At 35.3% G+C, this 22,027-nt stretch overlaps 1 protein-coding gene and 1 non-coding gene across 2 annotated transcripts in view; both read left to right on the forward strand.

The window, feature by feature from the left end:
- The window catches only part of LOC146141129 (nesprin-1-like), a 340,733-nt gene that overhangs the window by 10,468 nt on the left and 308,238 nt on the right, over nt 1-22,027 (forward strand). Inside the window, exons 10-30 of the mRNA XM_083392820.1 lie at nt 2,099-2,202; nt 3,464-3,626; nt 3,862-3,962; nt 4,639-4,803; nt 5,915-6,035; nt 6,812-6,972; nt 8,309-8,461; nt 9,596-9,748; nt 10,425-10,577; nt 11,737-11,901; nt 12,036-12,179; nt 13,164-13,337; nt 13,845-13,932; nt 14,904-15,124; nt 15,893-16,071; nt 16,578-16,701; nt 17,318-17,475; nt 18,258-18,393; nt 18,874-19,002; nt 19,602-19,715; nt 21,169-21,285. Of these exons, the coding sequence (XP_083248946.1) occupies nt 2,099-2,202; nt 3,464-3,626; nt 3,862-3,962; nt 4,639-4,803; nt 5,915-6,035; nt 6,812-6,972; nt 8,309-8,461; nt 9,596-9,748; nt 10,425-10,577; nt 11,737-11,901; nt 12,036-12,179; nt 13,164-13,337; nt 13,845-13,932; nt 14,904-15,124; nt 15,893-16,071; nt 16,578-16,701; nt 17,318-17,475; nt 18,258-18,393; nt 18,874-19,002; nt 19,602-19,715; nt 21,169-21,285 (3,023 nt within the window). The remainder of the gene's footprint in view (nt 1-2,098; nt 2,203-3,463; nt 3,627-3,861; nt 3,963-4,638; nt 4,804-5,914; nt 6,036-6,811; nt 6,973-8,308; nt 8,462-9,595; nt 9,749-10,424; nt 10,578-11,736; nt 11,902-12,035; nt 12,180-13,163; nt 13,338-13,844; nt 13,933-14,903; nt 15,125-15,892; nt 16,072-16,577; nt 16,702-17,317; nt 17,476-18,257; nt 18,394-18,873; nt 19,003-19,601; nt 19,716-21,168; nt 21,286-22,027) is intronic.
- LOC146141130 (5S ribosomal RNA) lies at nt 20,224-20,342 on the forward strand. Its single transcript, XR_014501391.1, has one exon. It is a non-coding gene; the product is annotated as a 5S ribosomal RNA (ribosomal RNA).

Below are 22,027 nucleotides of genomic sequence, written 5' to 3' on the forward strand. Positions count from 1 at the left end.
AAAGTTGTGTTCTATTAAGGCCAGCACACACGATTTTCTTAAGGTAAATTTGTTCCTATACTTAATTCCTAAGTAATTCTGTGTGTTGTGGGCCTCGATCTCTTATGAGAGATTTAATTATAATTAAAACGCGGTTTCGCGAAACCTTTGTGGAATATTTGTGCCTAGCCATCCCTAACCCCGACGTGTTAAGCATTTGATTGAAGTGTATTGATTGATCATTATGCTGCTGTGTCACTTAATCACACTCTGGTCCACCGTAGTAGCACATAAGAGTGGTCCTCCAGTGCTAATTTCGTGCACCAAAGCAGCAAACTTTTTACTGTAAATTAGCGCCGCGAAAGTATAATTTTACAGTTTTAAAAAAACACTTTAGGTTGCATTTTATTTCCGGAAGTTACTAACCTACTTATTTGTTCCAAGTTTGACATTTCAAATCATGTGTATTGTTACGCCATTGAGTTACATTGTATAGGTGCACACTCGTATAAGAGCATACGTTGTTGTCATTTTGTTTTCACTTGAATATGTTCAGGCGTATGCTGCATTTTTTTGGTGTTGAGGGCCCCAATTGGATCACTAGGCTTCGGCTTAAAATTTTTAAGTAGGTTATTTTGCTTTGGTAAAGATTGTTTTGGGGCAAAGGTTTTAGTACCGTGAGAAAAACTTGTTTACTTGTTTTGTCATTTAAAATTATATCTTGTTGTTGCAAAAGTTCCCTCCCCCGTTTAAATTTTGAAATACCCCTAGTATTAATCCATAGTTTACTAATTACTGTCGCTTGGTATAAACTTACACTATAACGGGTAGTCAGCCGTAAGATGGGTATTTGTGTATTTAAATGTTAAACGTTGTGTATTTAATGTCCATAGACAGACAGAGTTGTTTAGGTTGTAATTTGTTAATTTCATTTTCCATAGCCAAGTAGTGTCTATACTGTCAGTGCATGTTCATCTTCAATATTCACACGCTTGTTTTTGTCCTTTTGGTTCCAAGGATAATTCTGACACATGATGCTTAATATCAAACGCTCACGGCATTAAGTTATACAATGTAAAGCAGTATTTAGTTACGCCCTTATCCAACTCAGGAGCAAAATCTCTATTATTCCAAACCCATTTGAGCTGAAGCACTTTTAGGCCCCTTTACAATGTGAAACCAGCAAAAACTCGCCATTTAAACCAATTTAGTACAAATATTTACTTTAATTCATTATTTATAGACATTTTAACTTACAACGTTGGTATACTTAAATCGTAACAATCGCCACGTTCTAGAACCAACCTCAGTTTACTCTAGCGCCTGTGACGTGACAATACCGCGAACAGAGCGGTTATTGTTGGCTAACAATCCCGCTTGGTTACTCCGACTCTGGGCATTGTTGCGTATTGTTACGTCGATAATGGATGAATGAAGTGCTCAATCGCCGAGCTTTGTATTTTTATCACGTGACTTGGGTGTCTTAGCACAACAAAACTGCCGAGGAGCTTTATTTGGATGTTTTGCTGCGAATTATGTTCCGCTTTTGAAAAAAAGCGTGTCTAGAGCGAGTTTTACCAACGTTTTAATTTAATTTGCAAAAAAATTGCATGAACGGCGGAATTTTGTAAAAGTGCATTTATTACGAACCTTTATTGCACAAAAATTCTAATTAAGCCAACTGATTAAGGGAAGATAGCGCATCCTGTATATTATTACGAGTAGGAAAGCACGTATTATCGGTTAAAGGCTGATCCCAAAAGCACGGCATATTTTTGTAACAATACTATGATGCAGTACCTTTTAAGACATTTAGCGAAAACAAAACGGCTTTTACGAACTGGGAAGGTAATTGTGCCATCAAATATAGTTATCTAGAAGTGAAAGCAACTCAACTTTGGACACTAAAGCAAAACATGGCTAAAAACAACTTTACTATTTAAACGACCCTAATAATCACGCAATAAGAAAGGAGCGCATGAACGTACTTTGTGCCATTAACATCGGACCAAAATAAGGAAATACCCAAATGTTTTCTACTAAGTGTGACAGACTTTTGAATTATATAGGCCGAAAATTTATTTTCGGGACATATCTTTAATATTTTGTTTTTCTGCAGACGTTGACGTCGACCGACCCGACGAGAAGTCCATTATGACGTATGTGGCCCAGTTTGTGAAGCAATACGGTACAGCCGGTGAGGAGGGTCACGAAACCCCCCAGGTGAGAATAAAAGTTAATTTTGACAATAGTAAGTGGTTTACGAAAATTGTTACAAGCTTGCTTAATATTTTTAAACCTTTTTATAATATTTTTGTGTTTTATGCATTTATAATGTTGTCAGTCAAATTATAGTTTTCTATTTTATTTTTTAACATTTTGAAATTGTATTTAAATAGTTTTATTTGATTGACGTGACAATATGTTAGTTCCGCTTACGTCATGCATTTTCATCAATGCCGCGACACTATCTTCCAAATATGCCAATATTTACCGACACAAACTAGAGATTAGACGTGTCCTTGTATGAACAAGTTGTTGAAACTGATACCAGGGCACATGTCTCGGCCCTAACGTGTTTACTACTACACAACATCATAGGCGTGTATTCAATATTGTTTGTTGAGTTGAAACCTTTACGTCAACTGTTGTTTTAAAGCAGTGGTTCTTGATCTTTTTCTCTGCTGCGCCCCTTTTAAATCACCAACCCAATTCTTGCACCCCTTCTAAAATTGCCAAATTAACAAAACCATTGTATTTTTTTTTAAGTAACTGATTTTTATACAAGGTAACTGATAACACAGCAACACAATACAAAATTGTGAGTTAGTTTTACATTTAACTGAGCAAAGAAATAAGTTCCATTCATACATTTACTGTGTCTGACTCAGCATTCCCCTACCACCTTGGAATAGTTCTCGCACCCCTTAGGGGTGCGAGCACCCCTGGTTAAGAAACCCTGCTTTAAAGAGTCAAATATACACTAGCGGATAAAGATTAAAAAAGTTTTCCTATAATTAAAATAAGTCTTAATTCAGAGGTTGTCCACCAGGGGACCATATATTAGCTTTGTTGTGCGTTTTTTGACAGGTATATATGGATGTCCGATAATATCGGAGCCGATACCCGATGACCAGCGATACTCCGATACTCGGTGCCGATCCGATACCAAATTAATTTGTGAATTACAGCGATGATTTATGATAAAATGTAGCGTCTATACTTAGAAAGCTAAATTTTAGAGTATTTTGCACCGAATTTTCGAAAAACAAGTTTAATAATTTTATCAATCTATGTATGCGTGCTGCGTAAAGCGAATAAATTTCCTTTAAATCGTGTCAACGAACTTTAGTATCGTGTTAAAGAGTTAATATCTTAACAAGACATGTCAAAAAAAAAATTCTATCCACCTACGAAGTCCATTCTGTAATACCCTCATAAATACAAAACAATATCAGCCCATAAACTTATCCGTTGCCTTCAGGTTGACGAGGATGTGATACAATACGAGGACCTGATGACGTGGCTTTCTGAAGCAGAATCGACGATGGCCGACGTCCATAAAAGGCACAAGTACAGACAGCAGGATTACCTCGACCAGAAGGCGTTTAAACAAGAACTGGAACACAAGAGAGACTTGGTACGTAGTCTCATGCTAGCTCTACCTATATTAGAGTCCTAATGTCCGAAATAGCAAAACATTACTGCTAAGGGCTGCAAATAACAATGCCTTGTCCCCCCAGGACTTAAAAAATACAGCCATTTGAGTGACCTAATAGTATTTGTGATTCGAACATATTACTTAAAGTTTTACCGTCAACAACTAACCACATATCTTTTGGTTTATTTTTAATAAAGGTTTAATACACTTTTAGATTCAAGCGTTGCGTGAAAAATGGTTGGCAGGCGGCGCTAAAACCCTTGACCAAGACCAAATCAAGGCCATGGAAGAATTGCTCCTCAAAATAAATGACTCAGCAAAGGTAAGGGCTTAAGATCCAATCTTGGGTGACTTGAAAAAATCCTGAAGGGTCTCTGTAAATATATACTGTACACTACGATTAATATGATTTACAACTATGTTGTTACTGAAATATGCTGCTGTATCTCGCTTAACACTGCATATACGGAGTAGTTGGCAATTTGCGAAAGACAAATTGTTATTTAATATATATGGATTTATCCAGTCTGAAATATTGTAGCCTGATATTCTAGCCAAAATGGTATGTATCTTCTTCGATATGTGCAAGAGTAGAAAGCCTATTACTGAAATAAGAGATACAACTTTGGAACACTATATACGGATCTGTTCATAAGTTAAATGGATCTGTTCATAAGTTTAATCACTGATGATGGCATTAGAAATTGCCGAAACGTTTGAAAATAAAGCATGTCGCTTTTAACGTCTATTTGGGCCGTTATTTTCAACATTGAAGAGATAAAACATTTTAAGAAAGCGAAATGTTAGCAACACATTTAAAACTATGTAACAGAAAACAAACTGCTTTAAATCTTATCATGCTCTCACCATATTATGTCAAGCAAAATCCTTACGCAAATAAGAAAAAATCGAGATAATTGGGGATTGCAATAATGGAAAAATGTTAAGATCAGGTTCTAAACAAGTGAAGTTTTATAAAAATAAACTTTTTCCATAAGCGTTGGCACCGAGAGCTTGACAGTCGACTGCCAGGTCAACTTGGAGAAGTTGGTGCTTGGATTCACAAGGCTGAGGCCGCGGTCAGTGAAGCGGAATACGACGATGACGTCAGCGATGACGATTTGATTGCTGACGCCATCAAGCAACAACTGGACGAACACAAGGTTTGGTTCGATAGGATATTTCAATATATTAATTTAGTTTAAGTTTGAACTTGTTTTGGTTAGAACTGCGATTGTTACGTCACAAACGTTCAAATAAATGTCTCGATTTTTTGATTGCCTTAAAAGTTTTTTGAAGCTTACTTTGGTTAATACTAATTTACCTACTTTAAGTATGTAAAATAAGACATTCCTAGTCTAAAACAGTGCCTTTAAAACACTGGGCCCTTAAATATGGAAAGTTTGTAGTTTTAAAGTTGAAGTGTGTTATTGTAGTTCAACCGCAAGTAAGCCAAGCTGTTAAACGGTTCGAAAATTGGATTTATAGTTGTTTGGGCTTAGGTTGGTTTTATGGCTAATCAGCTGAACTAGAATTGGTACACCTTACTTTAATTAGTCTTAGTTACTTTCAGAGTTACCTTCTACACTAATATCTACAATTATGTTTTGATTTTTTAATAAACATATAGCAAATGAAACTTACTCAAATGCGACCCTTGTTTCTTTTTTTACCTTGAGAAATATTCTTTTTAACCTTGATTGTTCAAATTTTTCTACGCAAGTTTATTTTCTAGCCGGGTAATTGTTAAGCGACCCTATTAGGATACCTTTATTTAATATTATTTTGTTATTATTTTTTTACTTGGAATTGTTACGTCACAAACCCTAAAGTGTCTTTCGAATGTTTTGAAGGTTACCAATTGAATTAAAAATAAAGGAAATCGCTGTGAATAGGCTTTTCGGTGCAAAATATCTGGAATATGGATAATGTTGTTAGTTTTGAAGTTAAAATGTGTTATTTTAAATATTTCAACCGCAATAAGTCAAGTTGTAAAACGACACGAAAAGTTTGCTTTGCTGGCTTGTGTTTCCCTCTGTTTTTATAGATAAACTAGCATGTTGTATAGTGGACTAGGATATAGAAATAACGTAACTACAGTATTAAGAGTTACTCTCTGCAATGAACGTAACACTTGGTTTCCAAACAAAAATTATTAAATCGTTTGATGTTTGTCAATCAGTACTGTAACTTATTCTGGTGACTGTTTAACCCTGGTTTCAATCCTTGCTATTAATGTTACAAATCGTCAATGCAAGTCTGTTTTCTACTCAGGCCATCTTTAAGGATATGAATCCAATGCTACAAGCCTTTCAAAGAATGCGTAGGGCTCATAGATTTTCGGGACACAGCATCCCACTTGAACAACTGGAAGAAATGTCAAACAGATTTGCAGGTGGGCAGCGTTTTTTACAATTGTCGCGACTTTGCTATGCAAGTTAATGACAACGTAATTTCACATTAAAGCAAACAATTTTCAGGCTTTTCTGGCATTCACAAGGAGAACTATATAGATTTAGCAGTTTATTAACTAAATTAACGAATGGATAAATATCTTATAAAATGACTAACTTTCAATATGTGTCAGTGCAGTCTGAATAGTATGTGCTTTAATAGATATTTTAATAAATTGGTATTTTTTGAAGCTATTGCAGTAATTTTGTAATCTGTTCGAAATCCAGGGCAGTTATAGTACTGTAATTGGAAATGTAATAAATTAGTATGACACGTAGTAAAAAAAAACGTTTTTGTTTTTTTGGTTATGTCACCTATGAGCACCAAATATGTTTGCGGTTTTACCAAAAGTGACAACTTTATAGTTAATATAGTGTGTTATAATTGACATACTTATATAGAGTGCGTTATAATGGACATAGAAATAATGAGAACCACATCATCATAAAAAAAAAGAAATAAAAAATCACTGTACAATATTTACTCTAAGATTCAAACAAGGACTCCCATAATAAATACACGGGCTGTCAAGTGATCTATTATCTTGAGAAAAAAGCAAAAAAGTTCCCCGGCTGATATATATTTTGTCAATGAATTGAAAACGTGGTAAACAGACCCCTTAAATAATTTATAGACCCAAAGAGGTTTGTGGACATCAGTTTAAGAACCACTAATCAACATAATAATTAATTAATAACTCTTTAATGTGCTTTACAGCGCTGACCACCGCTTCAACACAGCGCTCTGCGCAGCTCGAATACGCCGAAACCAAGCACCGCTTGATGGCGCAACTGAGCAATGCTGACAAGATGGTGGCCGAATGGACCAAACGTTGTGGGGATAGGGAGTCGGTTCACGACACCTTGCAGAACTACATCGTAAGGGTTGAAATGCTTAGAATATGGAAACTAGAAAACCCTGTTTTATAGCAAAATATATATTTCTGTTTATTTTATGGATCTGTTTCTATTAAACAGTTTAAATGTAAGGTAAAATATATATTTGATTGTAAGGGACATTTTTGATACCTTGTATGCAGTGGGATATTGCCCTAATACTTAAATATGCTGTTATATTGCTAATTAGAACAAAGCATTGCTGCCCATATGTCGTTTATAGTTTTTTATTGCAACAACTTTAGTTGCCACCTTTCTGTGCAAGTTTTCTATCTAATCAACATTTGTTTATTTTTAAACCAGTTGCTATTTATCAGTCACTGTGAACCATTGTTGGGCAAAGATAGGCTTGTTATGCCCGTTTATGCCGCAGCATTTCCACTGCAAAAAGGTTAATCAGTGTTGTAAACAAGTCATTTTGAAAAGACTTAAGTCCAAGTCAAGTCATTTGTAAAATAACTTAAGTCCAAGTCAAGTAAGTATTTTCGAGCAAACCAATTCAAGTCCTTGTCATAGAAAATAACAAAACACGAAAAATAGTAAGCTAATATTTTTTCGTGCACAAATTGACACAAATAACGCAGTTTTATAAAAAAATTGCGAAACGACAACACATTATTTCAACCTAAGGAATTTGTCTAAAAGACTAAGTCAAGTCAAGACTTGGACAACTAGATTTATTTTAGCTTTTTAAAATTAGATTAGAATTAAAATTAGAGCATTTTAGTTTTTCTAAATTAGATTAGAATTAGAATTAGATCATTTTGAGTTTTTTCAAATTAGATTAGAATTAGAATTACCGAATTCTTGAAAAAACTAATTTGAACTAGAATCACATACAAGCAATTTAATTTAATCGCAAAGTATTCTTATAAGCATGTGAATGGTAAAGCCTTTTTATGCTTTTTATACTGTAAAAATTACATACAACTCGTTCCAACCAAAGAGTTTTAATTGAAATTCTGTGTTTCAACTGAGTGACTAAAAATGTCGTTGGACAAAGTAGCAGTTTTGGAAAAATCCGAATTAGATTAGAACTAGAATTAGAGCACACAGGCAATTCATAAATTAGATTAGAATTAGAATTAGCCGCATTTTGCTCTAATTCAATGAATTAGAAAACTAGAATTATCTAGTTGTCCAAGTCTGGTCAAGTCAAGTCATCTGAAAACAGTAAGATAACTTCACTTAAGTCATTAAAAGTCATTAACTTAAATCATTACAACACTGCTTGTTAACTAACAACCCCCGTGTGTATGCAGGAGCATTTGTTTGGGGTACTCATTACAACACTCTTTATTCCAAATTATGTTTCCAGGACAACGTCGAGAAACGTCGCGTTCTGGACAAACTCGAGTACATGTCATCAAAAGCGCGTCAGCTCGGTGAAGCGTATCTGCGCAGTGACGACACAATGACTGACGTAGAAAGGGAAGCTGTCCAGAAGTTTCTATCGGACAAGGAAGAGCAGGTAAACGACGCTGATCCTTAAAGTGATCGGTGTGTTGTAGTTTTTACACGTTTGCGCCGGTTTATAAGGATAAAAAAATGTGCTTGAGTGTGGTTCGAACTCACGCCCATTGGAAGTCGCAATATTGTTGGAGAGTGTATCGTCGATTACTTCTGTGTCTTTGAAAAGAAGAACAACTAAAATTGATGCACCTATTTAATCGTTGTGCTTGCAAACATTATAGCTCTTTACTCCTTACATAAACTTGTGCAAGTATTGGCGCATGGTTGTTTCTCGACTCGCTCCTCTCTGAGCCTGCTTAGCTCAGTTGGTAGAGCGACGGTCCCGGCATGACCGGAGGTCGTGAGTTCGAACCTCACTGCAGGCCAGTTGTTTTTCTGGCTTGCTCTGCTTGCATCATAGATCGACATATTCGGCGAGTCTGCGATGGCTTTTCGGTGTACTATTGATACGGAAGCCGTAATCGTTGGTCATAAAGCAACTTCCGAGGGGCTAGATAACAGATGTTACTAAACACATATGTTTGTGTGTATCTTTCATCTCCTTACATAAAGTTTCACCCTATATTTTTAGTTCCAACTATTTAAGACGAATCAAATATAGGAAAAACGTATTTTCCATTGGCTTGAAATAAATATTTAAGCCCAGGTCGTTAACATTAAACGTTTAGAACTATTTTAACATCATTCCCATTACGCCTTGCTACAAACCAATTATTCTCGAAAAATGTAGTTTTTCTAATTTCAGTTGCTAACTTCGTAAAACCAATCGATAACCCTTATAACGAAAACTAAATTCCGTAATAAGATATCAGCAACCTGTGCTGATTAATTAATTGTGCTATTTTAAACAAAACGATTTATTCGAATTAAGAGACTGATGGTGCCCTATTTTGTGGCGAAATATATTTTGCTTATAAATGACCAGAAATTATAAATGACTGATTTTGACAAATACAGAAAATTCTAAAGAATGTATGCTCCCATTTGAAGTCACTGTCGTCATTTACGTGTAGGGCGAGGAGATATCTTCTTATTTTACACATTTAGTGTGACATTCTTCTATTTATTTCTTTATTCAATTCATTAAATAGCCACACTCAAAGCAATGTCATCTAATTTTATGTCAATCCAGGCAAAGGCAGTGTGCGGTGAAATCGTAGAGGCTCGCAAGCAGCTTGAAGACGCCGCAGAAAAGTGGCGGGAATATGAGGAGAGCGTCGAGCAATTCCAGCCGTGGCTTGTGAAGGCTGAGAGCGCTCTCGTTGCTCCTGAGGAGGAGAAAAAGGTGCGAGGAGCAAGAGCAAAATCCGAGATGTTTTTTTGTCGAGGGGATAACATTTTTAGAGAACATGACGTCATAACACAATTATTCTTAAAATCACCTGTTAGTGCGCAAATGCTGTAAAAACCTACTCTGTTCGCCAAAAAATTGTTTATTTGGATAATTCGGCAAACTTTAATTAAAAAGGATACGTGAAACACGAAGCACATAACAGGTATTCTCATATTGCTCGAAATAACACTATTTGTATTATAATTTAGCATAAATTGCACTTCAGTTTATAAATCACACGGCACAACTTGCCATAGCATGCTTTGCGCCTTTGCGCTGAATATCATCAGATTAAGTCCTAAGTTACTTAAATGGGAAAAAACATAGTAAAAACAAATAAAAGTTTGCGCTAAGGAAAAAAAATCTTACTTATACATCATAGGCAAAAATAGAATTAAGCGGCATTGTCCGTGTACGTAATGTACGTAAACCCATACTTGCTGTTCAATGCGAAATTCAATCAACTTTTTGGAGCGCTTTTAAGTGACATTGCGTATATCTTTTTACAAAAAATTATGAAATTTTTTTACGAAAAACAACTTTTGTTACAATCCCAATCTTTAGCTTTGTTCATAAAACTCGCCACACGAAACTATTACATCCTTTATTGCAAGTTGCTGTTTTTTAGAAATTCTTTGGCGACTGGAAGCGTATGGAGAAAGTGTTCAACGTTCTGACCGAGAGCGGCGAATATTTGGCCGAAGTTTGTGAGGATCAGATTGCTGAAGACATCGACCGACACATGGACATTCTCGCATCACCCGCTGCCCGAGTCCTACAGGTGAGACAATAAGGTTCCGATATAAAGTCGCCATTTTGTGTCTATTATGTAAATCAGCTTCATACAAGCAGCGGTGCTTTAGAGCAGGGGTTCTTAAACTGGGGTCCATGGACCCCTTGGGGGTCCGTGAACTAGCTTTAGGGGGTACATAAAGGCCTAATTAAAGAACTAGTGTATACTTAAAGTAATTAATTTTTAAACGTAAACACTTTAATTAAAAATTAAACGGTTTTGCACTCAATGTATAGTTAGACTCCATTTAAGTTTCACATTTTTCGGACCGAAATAACAGAGTCATGAAGTCTATTTGTATTGTGACGTCAATTTATGACCTCATTTTGGAGCATTTCTTGTCTACCGGGGTCCATGCAAAGCAAAAAAAAAATTTAGGGGTCCGCGGTAAAAAAAGTTCAAGAACCCCTGCTTTAGAGTATTTATTTGACATTCATGGTTTCTGTTATTGATTTTATTGTATCGTGAAAAATAACTAGCTTGGTAGCATTGGCTCTTACCAGTTTTTGCTACAGTTAAAGCTGTTTTTATTTGAACATATCTTTGTTGGTTTGCTCCGCTACTTCCAAGCCGAACTTAAACTGTAGACGCAATAATATAATTTAAATTTTAAATAATTTAAAACAGGAATTTATCTTGGATCCCGGCAATTTTTGGTCACTCAAACATCTTAGTGACATTTTCACCAAAACTCAACGTTAAGATTATTTTATTTTCGTAAAGTGTATGTGATATGTTTATATATAATCCGATGCCTTATTATTAGGTTTGTTTAAACATATGGTGCCAGGCCCACATTATGGCACTATATTTTTTACCCAAATATTTTTTGTGTTTTTAACAGAAAAATAATTCTTGCTTATAATTCTTAAATTAGGATCGTTAGAACAATCGCTTATCGTGTATCTTTGGAAAACTAACACGGATAAATAACTTACCCATACTGAAGGAATGTGTGTTAACACAAAAAGATAATGCACCTATTAGGTTTGGACAGCATCTTCCGTAATCAAAGTAACCTGATGAAGCACGGTTGTGCAAAAGCTTGTCGAGAATCTAATACAATTTGTCTTTATACAGTGCCACCTGATTTCTTTATTTAGAATTAGACAAATACGGCCATATACAAAGGGAGCTCTTTATGTAGGAATGCGAGAAGTTTTCAAAAGAGGAAGAGATTGAAAAGCGACGACGTGATTTTGAGCTTGGCATCGAAAACCTTGACAAATGGTTGAACAACGTCGAGGCTGGATTGAACCAGTCGGTGCCGGTCGACTATAGTACTATAAAGGGACATATACAGGACTTGGAGGTTCGTTAATTAATGGGATCTATGTAATAGGATTGCAGTCACATGGACACTTTTTTTCTTCAGTAGCTAAACCTAAATTCGGATGTTTGAAAGTCTTCCTTAAATATTGTAAACCCCTCTTTTTTGCTCCTCAGGACGTGAGCGAAGAGACGACCCAGGTTGAAGAACAGTTCAAGGAACTGAGTAAAGTCGCACAAAGTCTTGTGAAGGACACCGAAGCAGCTGATGTGGATGTAATGCTTAAGACCATGACCGACGTCAAAGACAGGCTTTTAAAGGTTTGTTAACGCCACTAAGTTGAATAATTTTTTCTTTTTCTAACTATATCTTGTTCGGAAGTTTGTGTGGTAGATTTAGGTTGGATTAGTTTTAGCTTTAGATTACAGGGGTTCTTAAACTGGGGTCCCCCTTGGGGGTCCATGAGGGTCTAACTGGAATATTAGTTTTTATTTAAGAAGTAATCAATTTATTAAAAAAATCAATTTATTTAAAAATAAAATGATTTTGCACTGAATTTTTATTTAGACTGCATTTCACTTTCACAATTTTGGAACAAAATCAGCAAATTTATGAATTCTATTTGTACTGTGACGTCAATTTATGACGTCATTAAAAAAAAAAATTGGCCTACAGTGGTCCACGCGAGATGAAAGAAAATTTAAAGGGTCCACGGTAAAAAAAGTTTAAGAACCCCGGCTTTAGAAGAAGTTTAGATAATCCCAGACGCAGCATTTTCTCTTACGTTGTAAAGAAGGCTCAGCTAACATTTCCAGGGATACGTGTTGAAGTTTAATAACCACTGTTGTTAAAACCTGGGCTGTCGAGTTGGTTAAAAACAACTAGAGTTCGACTCTTGCTACACAGTTTTTATTGGCCTGATTTCAGTTAATCCCTTTGTGTTGTAGTTGCCTCATTTATTTTAGGGGTTGGTCGTTTAAATCCTATTTTCTCCCCGAAGTGATTTTTGTTAGATTTCAGCCAAATATTACATATTTTCGTTAAAATTTCAGCGTTATGTTTTTTTTCACCCACGTCATTTATTCCAAGCGTTGTAGGTTCAAATCTCATGCCCTTAAAAGAATTTATTTTAGATTTTCAGCCGATGTAATCGAATAGCGAGCAAGCTTTATATTTTCTAGGCCTGATCCCAGTTAATACTTAATCATCAGGCCCGTCATGTATTCCAAAGGTTGCAGGTTCAAACCCTCCAAAGTGATTTTTTTTTAGATTTCAGCCTCCATATTACATATTTTTCAATCCAGGCGCGCCGAACGGTGAGCAAGCTTTCCACCAACTTCTCTGACATGCTCAAGCCGATCCAGACTGTTGACGTCGACATAGAGTCGCTCAATGATTGGCTGGACGACGCCGAGCGATTATTGACGTCACACTCGCACCCAGAAACCGACATGGAGACTCAGTTTCAAGCACACCAGGTTAGTTTTGTTAACACGGTTGGGTGGGTTTAAAACCTTTAAAAAAATTTGGAATTTTTTTTTTACTTTTGTTGATGGGGGAGTTTTTCTTTCAAATACGCTTTGCTATTTTTTAAAATTGATAATTTTTTTTGAATTGATTTTTTTGTTGTTCTAAATGTCATTTCTAAACGTTTTTAGAAAGTGTGGCATAAGTTTTTGTTACGTATGATATTACGTCACAGGGTTATGACAAAATAATATGAAAAACCTTTTTAAACAGGATGGTATATAATGTTTTTGATAGTTAATTGATTGTTTGAGCATGCGTGCCTTAAAATGGATGCCCACTTTTTTAGGTGGTGATAAAATTGGCTATCAGATTAGTTTCGAGTTAGTAATACATTACATTTAAGTCAAATTTTATAAAAAAGGTGAAAAACTGGATAATAAGGTAACCGTCCGCTTTAGCAAAGTTGATGTAAATAGTCAATCATTGTCAATTTTTAATTAATGTTTGTGTTTTAGAAATTCTTCGCCAAAACGGAGCAGCAACAGGAGAAGTTAAGTCGGATGAGCCAAAACTTCTCCAAGATCCAGCAGCTAAGCACCCCCGGTAAGAATTTCGTGCCATAAATTTGCTCCTGCCGTTACTCCGTGTTGTTAGCCGTTAGGTTTAGACTGCAAAATGGAGTCTTTATATAAGAAAAATTATAAATCGATTTTCCTTGCCTTTATTTTAAACTTTTAGCGTTTTATCTTAAACGTGTATTCTTACCTTGATCATGATAAAGCCCTGTTGTGCCGAAGCTTGTCGATAGTATAATAGAATTTGCCTTTCAACGTTTCCCATAATCTTCAGATAACGTGTCAGACAAATGCGTCTATCATTAAAACTAATCACAAATAGTTATATACCTCAAAAGCTGTAAACTCCACATCTTGTAACACGCATGTATGTGGCGTTGTTAAATTTAAAGTTCTTTAAATAAGCCAAAGAAGTTTCGAAACGTTTTACGTTGAATAAAGTGCAAAAATTCGTTTACCAATTATTTTTCTTTAAAACGTCAGCCCCTAACGCCTCATTCGACCAATATCAATACATAATCCAAACAAAACTCTTAAAACTCCACATCGAACTACTGTTTTACTTAGGGATCGTTGATGCAATACATATACTTGTACAGGCTTGAGTGCCTTGTTAACATAAGCTACAGTTTAGTATCATAGGGTGGATGCCATATCACTTCTTGTAGGTAGCGGTTTAAAAGTTTAGGCTTACAATAAAATGTTATTTGAACCACACATCCAGCTAGATATTTCTAATTTACATTGTTTGCATGACAATTGTTGGCTAACCGACCAGTTAAGGTTAGCATCTCAAATGATCCCAGTGTACTATGGTTGGTGTGCCATTATTTTCGTTGATCATATCACAGCTGTACACAAACGTATTTGAATTTTTCACTACATAGTCTAATTCAAAGCTTAAACACTACTTTTTCTTTTGTACACTACTTTTTCTTTTGTACTAATAAAACTACTTTTTCTTTTGTACTAATAAAACTACTTTTTCTTTTGTACCAGGCATGGCAGTGGCAGACGTGCAAGACAAGATAACCGAATCAAGCGCTCGCTTGCAGCTCTGCACACAACAGGCTGCTGAGTGGAAGCCCAAGCTTAAGCAGGGCACCGAAGCACTGCGCAAGTACAGAGCAAGTCTTGGAGCTATGCAAAGATGGATGGAAAAATCACAAGAGGTTATGGTGGACGGAAAAGACCCAAAAGAAAGATTATCAGTGCATCAGGTGGGAATGGTTTCTTAAATAGATGGGATAAATAGGTGTTTTCGAACAACCGGGTATGAACAATGTATGAACAAACTCGCACATATGCATTTGCAACATTGACACTTACATAGAGTGACGTGTGACATATCATTAACGTTACATGAGGCACTGAATATGAGTAACTAACGACTTAGATAACAAACCTTATTGTTTTGCGTCGAACAAAATTTAAACTTTAACCAGTTTGCTTAAGCTGCGTTTGTATAAACAGTTTAAGAATGTCTGAAAAAGGAAATTTCATCATGTTAAAGACAAGGGATGTCTGATATACCGTATTTTATTTCGCTAGCGATACTAGATTGTTTAGGGCAAAAACTTATGTCCAAGCAAAGTAATTTAGCTGAATGAAAAAATTCAAGCCAAGTCATTTTGAAGCGGTGGTTCCTAAGACAACATGGGTAGCTCAGATATTAGTTTTCTTTCCCTTGGTCCATAAAAGCATACACATAATTCCGTAACATTTCAGTTTTCAACGAAGAACTTCTTGAACCCCGAGAAATACCCTATTTGGGATATTGGCTGATATATGTTATCTTTTTTATTAACATTTATACAAAGAAATTCTCCTCCGACCTTAAACAAACCCCTATTTGTAATATATTCCTTTTTTGTTAAAATGTGTTTCGTCAACGAAGTGTTTCTTCTCGGATCTTGAACGAACCCCTATTTGGGATATTGCGCAATATATATGTAACTCTTAGGTTAACGTTTCTTTTTTTAACGAAGGAATTTTTCTCCGACCTCCAACAAACCCCGATCAGTAGTTTCCTTGAGGCCAGTGATCAACTGCGCGAAGTGCAAACGTCACAAACGGAGCGCGCGTCCATCTATGACGTCAAGAACCAGATGCAACAGCAGTACCAGGCCGTGCTTAAGAAGGCCTCGGCAAAACTTATGCAATTAAAGTGAGTTGAGGCTGTTTCAGAAAACACATTTTTTTTGCTTTTGTAGAAATTTTTAGCTTAGTTTAAACCTAAAAGATTTTAGCAGGAATCGTTCTAAAGGTTAAAAACAAAAAAATTCATATTAAAAAATTCTTGTTACTGTTTTATAATTAGAGATCATTTCTAATTTTGAATTATTTTTGTTAAACGGTTAAACTTTATTTGACTGACAACAAAACTAAGTATATATTATACTTGAAGCACAAACTTTTATTTTCTAATTTTAGTGAATGCAGGAGATTCCTTTAATATTTTAAAGTTTAAGCAATGTGAAAAGCCATTTTTTTGCCTGTTTAGAATGTTGTACACCCTTTTTAAAAAGTGCTTTATTTTAGGTGCGTTACATTTAACAAGTATTTGTTTAGCGCAAGTTGAGCCAAATATTTATGCTTTTGAAAAAATATGTATTTCTTACAAACTCCTTATTTGTTTCTCGCAAAGATAAACTTTTATTTTCATTTGTTCAGATACGACGAAGCAGCGGATGAGTTCGCCGCTATACTGGATGAGTGCAAGGAGCAGCTGGCGAGCGAAGAAAACCGACTTTCGAGCAAATCCGTAGCACCAGAGGATTTAGTCGAGGAACACAAGGTATGATATTGAGATTTTTCCTTAACTTTTAAATAACTAAAGGTTAAAACGTACATTTATATTGGGGTATACATCAACCAGAACTTATGTCAATATGAATTCAATTATACTTGGGTACACTATGCACGGATCTGTAATGTAGCTTGATAATAAATTGCAAAGCCAAAAACGTCGAGTAGATCGACAGCATCTTGATTAAGACGTTTCGATCTACTCGACCTTTTTGGCTTTGCAATTTATTATCAAACTTCAATTATGGTAGTATAGTATTTGTATATTTAAAAAACCTGTGTATGGCACTATTAGAGACAAATTTATGACCTAAATACCTTTTAAAATACAATTTGGAATTTAATGACTGTTTTGAGTTTTAGCAGGACAACCTTACTTTTTGTATTGCGCAATCAACTTTTATATACCTTAATTGTAAACAGGTTTAGCGTTCCTATTTATACTTTTTGTCCTTTGAGCATACACACATAACTATAACTCATAGTAGTTATTTCGTTGAATAAATATAATTTTTTTACGCTATTTGTTAAATATTTTGCCCTTTGTACTGACCAGTGCTTTTTATTAGGTAAATATAGCTTATTCTTACGCTTTTTCTTCAAAGAACCACTTTCAAGAGCCGTTAGATCGCTTGTGCGAGCTTCTACAAAATATGGAGGATCTCAGCCAAAGTATGCCGTCACAAGGCCGTCAGGTGGAGCCAGTGAGCAGTAGACGAGAGGAGTACGAAAGTTTGCTGGCTGCCGAAGAAAGAACGCACAGGTGGAGATGGTTAAACTGATATATTATGACGTCACAACCGACGTCAGATGACATTAAAAAAACGTATTGAAAAGTCCGACGCTACGTACAGCGTTACCACTATTTTTTTCCTTTACTTACTTCGAATAAATACCGAAAAACTATTTTTACAGATTATTTTTTGTTGAAACGCAAAAAAATTTTTATGTTTTAACTATTTTTGTACTGGGACTCAATATCTACTATTGGCTAATCAAATCAAAACTCATTTTTATTGATAAATCCCTTTTTTGGTGTAAACCGAGTTAGTAACCAACATTTTGGTGAAATATACCAGCTTAGACTGGTATGTTGCCTGGTCGAGCAAATTCCAGTGAAAAAACTCATACTTTTCAACATTTTGTAATGTAATTTTCTTATTTCTTTGATAAACTTTCGTATCTATCTCTGGTTGTTTTCAATTTTGTGCCATCTTTGCGATTATTTATTCTGTTCTGTTGCAAAATATCTGATAAAAAGTGATATCATTTAAAAACAACGTTTGATATTTTGCCTAGTGGAGCAAAATTCAAGTTAAAAAAAAACTCACATTGCTTAACCTTAACTATGTACGTTCCTAGTACATTCAAGTTTCACTATGTACGTTCCCAACAAACTGCCGTAAAACTATTTGTGGTGGTTTCCAATTTGATAATGGATTTTTTTACGAATCTTTAAAAAGTTGTTTTTGCTAAGCAATTTAATTTGAATTTTACATGCAAATAATAAAAATAAAATTTTAATTAAACCCTTGTTTTTTTCAGCAAACTGACCCAGGTCCCTGAGAAGCAAAAGGACTTCAAGGCGACCCTGGGTAAAGTACAGGACTGGGTGAAAAACGCCGAAGAAATTATGGGGCTAATTCATAAACCACTGGAAGCAGATCCCATCAAGTTCAAGGTATGTTTTGAAAGGGGAGACCCCTTATTAAGTGTTTGTAACATTCTGTAGAAATAAATTTGATTCATTATCTGCAAAGAACTCTATCCTATAAATTAGAAGGATTGTTTTTATATGCTTGTATAGATAGGCTCGTTTGATTTTAAAAACAACGTTTTCCAATAAAAATGTTAAAAAAATAAATTTTAAATAAATGCGAATTGTTATGTGTTTTATTATTTCACGTTACTTTTGCCCCAGGATTTCGTGTTTAATGTTATCAGCAGGATAGCTTAGTTTACATGGACTCTTTTTTCAAATAGTTTATAAACAAACGAAAAATAGATTTTAAACAAATTACATTTTCTAGCAGGTTACGTGTTTCTGCGACATGTTGCCAAAATTAATTAGTGAAATGTCTATTATAAGCCTACGCTGTCCCTTTTCATATGTTTTTGGCTCGTTCTTATTGTATAATCCTTGATCCGTTTCACTTTCCAGGGGTTGAGGGATCGATTCTCGGCGACGACGGGCAGCAAGGACGCGCACTTGGACTCCCTGGAGTGGTTGAGCGACACCCTTAAGCACCTCGCTAAATACCTACCGGAAGACGAAGTGGGAAAAGACTTGGTACGTTAATTTTGTTTTTATAACCTTTTTGTGTTTAAAATGCGTTATTTTATGCCCGATTTCTTGGTATTTCATTCCAATACCCGATGATATTTGGGGCAAAATGAACAACCATCCAGTAACATATTTATTTTTATTGCTATGGTCAAAAACATTAATTTATTGGCATGGTTAAATATGCAAAATTTCTGACATTCAAACGTTTAAACCTTATTTTACAGGTTTAAAGGGCCGATAAATTTGAGAGGTTTAATAACTTCTATTAACTTTGCGCATCTTAGTATTTGTTTTATCAATAATTTAGTTTTGTATTCCATTTTTTGCGGTCAACGGGAATTGAGCACATGGTCCCTTGACATTTGCCATTGACGACTTCTTTGTGTTAAGTTTTCAGGTTTGCTGATGGAAAGAAATTGATTTCAAAATCCAACCCTTATTTCTAGTCTCGGAGAAAAATAATGTAGCAACTTTATCTGTTAGCCTAATTTTTTTTCTTTTAATATGCAAAACGTTTTGCTCACATTTTAAATGTTACTCATCGCTAGCAACTTTGTTTAAATGTAGTTTTTAAAATTTTAACGCTCTTTAATACTTTGCAGGAATCGCTTTTGTCGTGGCGAGCAAGCAGCCTTTCCATTATCAACGCGTTTGACGTGACTGAACGTAGGTTGGCTGCTGCAGAAACATGCTTCAAGTATCAACATGATATTGAGGTGAAGCAAAAATTTAACCAAATTTTTCAAGTGTTCTCGAATAGGATAAGTTTTTGCCCCTACGAAAATGTCTTACTGCGCCTTTTCTAGACTATTATTGTTATGGTAAATAATGGTATTTAGAATGTATTGTCTTAACTTCTAAATTTGTTATTCTATCTAATGTGATTGCGCCGTGCACTACGACTAAAAAGCATGTCAATAATTAACCAACCAAAAAAAACTGTTTAAGTTATGTTTTGTAAAATGAAAAATAAATATTCAGGTTTCGTTGCTACAGTTTCCGTCCTTTTTCAAATTACTCTTACTAAAACTAGAAGAAAGTTATATTGTGTCTGACTTTCTACTCTTCAAGTGTATTACCGGTTTAATTTAATCGCAGTTTAAGTCTCTTTATGAAAACCAATAGCATTATTCAAAACTGCTACGCAAAAATTACGCTAACTTGCTTCAAACTCAATAAGCGAACGTAAGGGCACTTTAACTCCATCGCTTTAACTACTGCTTTGCCTACGACCATACCACGTTGAATCCACCCCATCTCGTCCGATCTGGGAAGTTAAGCAACGTCGGGCCCGGTTAGTACTTGGATGGGTGACCGCCTGGGAATACCGGGTGTTGTAGGCTTTTGAGCATTATACGTTTTTTATACATACTCTCGAAAAAATCTAGCTAACTTTCAATTTAATATTTTTGCGCTGGTCTACCAGGGGTTTATATTGCTAACATTATTTGCGATAGGGTGCGAGTTAGCGTTTGGGTTTAGGTGGGTCAAGTATTATTATTATATTTATTCTACAATATTTATTTCTTCCTTGCAATTTTAATTTTGACAACTCGTTTGTTACTGTAGAAAAGTGGTAGGATTCTAGACCAGCGCCCAAAGATCTTACGTCGCACTTTTCTAGACCAGGGTTAACAGATTAATTCAAAGAAACAGTACAACTTTGGTGAAAGATAATTCATCAAATATTTTCCGGCAAACACCCTTACCCACACGTTTGATGCGGCCAACGAATAAGCTTTACCTAATTCTTGGGGTTGCTGCGCCACTCCCCAAAACCACCTTCAGTAAAGTCAATTCTGTTATTTTCCTTGGTCAACGTCGTAAGCACGACCAGGTCGAGTTATTTTCAACAAATATTATGTCAATTCTAAATCATTAGTTACTCAAGTCAATTCCAAGTTGTCCGAATTATTCCCATAAAAGTCCAGTCATTTAAAAACATAAGTGCTTTACATCAGGACATCAACTTAAATCATCACGACACTTCTCATTGGGGTTTCCGACATTGGTCACTTCAGGTCGACATGTATATTTTTTCACCCCATAAACTTGAAACCTCAATGACTTTCTTCCCCATAATGTGTCCTTTAGTAATAAGGACAATTTCCGTTAGGGTTTGTATGGCTTTAATAGCAAACGTTTACAATCCACCATGTTGTATTTCAGGAAACTGAGGAACTAATCGAGGCCGAAATGCGGAATCTCGAGGAATTCAGTAAAGATGTGGAAACGCAAGTTGTGGATAATTTGGACGATGCCAACCAGCAACTTGCTGCATGCCAGGTTCGTTACAATCCATCACTTCTTAATACAATAGCATTTTTGGACACGCAAAATCCCTAAAAGAAAATATCATAGTTTCAAAAAACACCTTTAAGGGCAGTCAATATGTAGTATTAAAGTATTATTCGCTTCAAATAATTAAAACCGAACAACCCTTCAATTATTTCCTCAAAACTGGATTGGCGAAGGTAAAAATTCTCTCACAGATACGAAGCGTAACACCAAAATACCTGACATACATGTAAAAAATCGAAATTTTGTCAGCCTGTAGTACAAGTCTGTTTTTATTTATAGATTATAGACTTATACGAGAAGTTGAAAAGTAATACAAATGTGGTTGTAGGCTTCAAAAAGTTTATAAAATTAGCAAAAATTAATGTAATAACACGCTTTAGCGTAATTTTTCTTGACAATTTTTTTATTAGAAATTTGTATTACAGGTTTAAAGCAAAAAATGTTTATACAAAAAAATCAACTAAACTACCTACTTGTTGAAATTACCTCAGGTTCAAATGAAATCCCATTAAAAATATACTAAACCCCTTCAAAATGTTAAATGTAGCTTGCCAAAATTGTTATACCTTTTGTTTATCATCCTTTGGAAAGCTAACGTGTATGGCCCTTATACATAACCACAAATTCTGCTTTACCGCGTTTAGCACACGCGTACCGCTAATACCACAAAGTGGCTTGAAACAATACGCCGCTTAAAGCTCTCATACCACAGGCAAACAAATACTCA

The sequence above is a fragment of the Ascidiella aspersa genome, chromosome 6 (assembly GCF_963924565.1).
Source record: "Ascidiella aspersa chromosome 6, kaAscAspe10.2, whole genome shotgun sequence".
Classification (NCBI taxonomy): Eukaryota; Metazoa; Chordata; class Ascidiacea; order Phlebobranchia; family Ascidiidae; genus Ascidiella; species Ascidiella aspersa.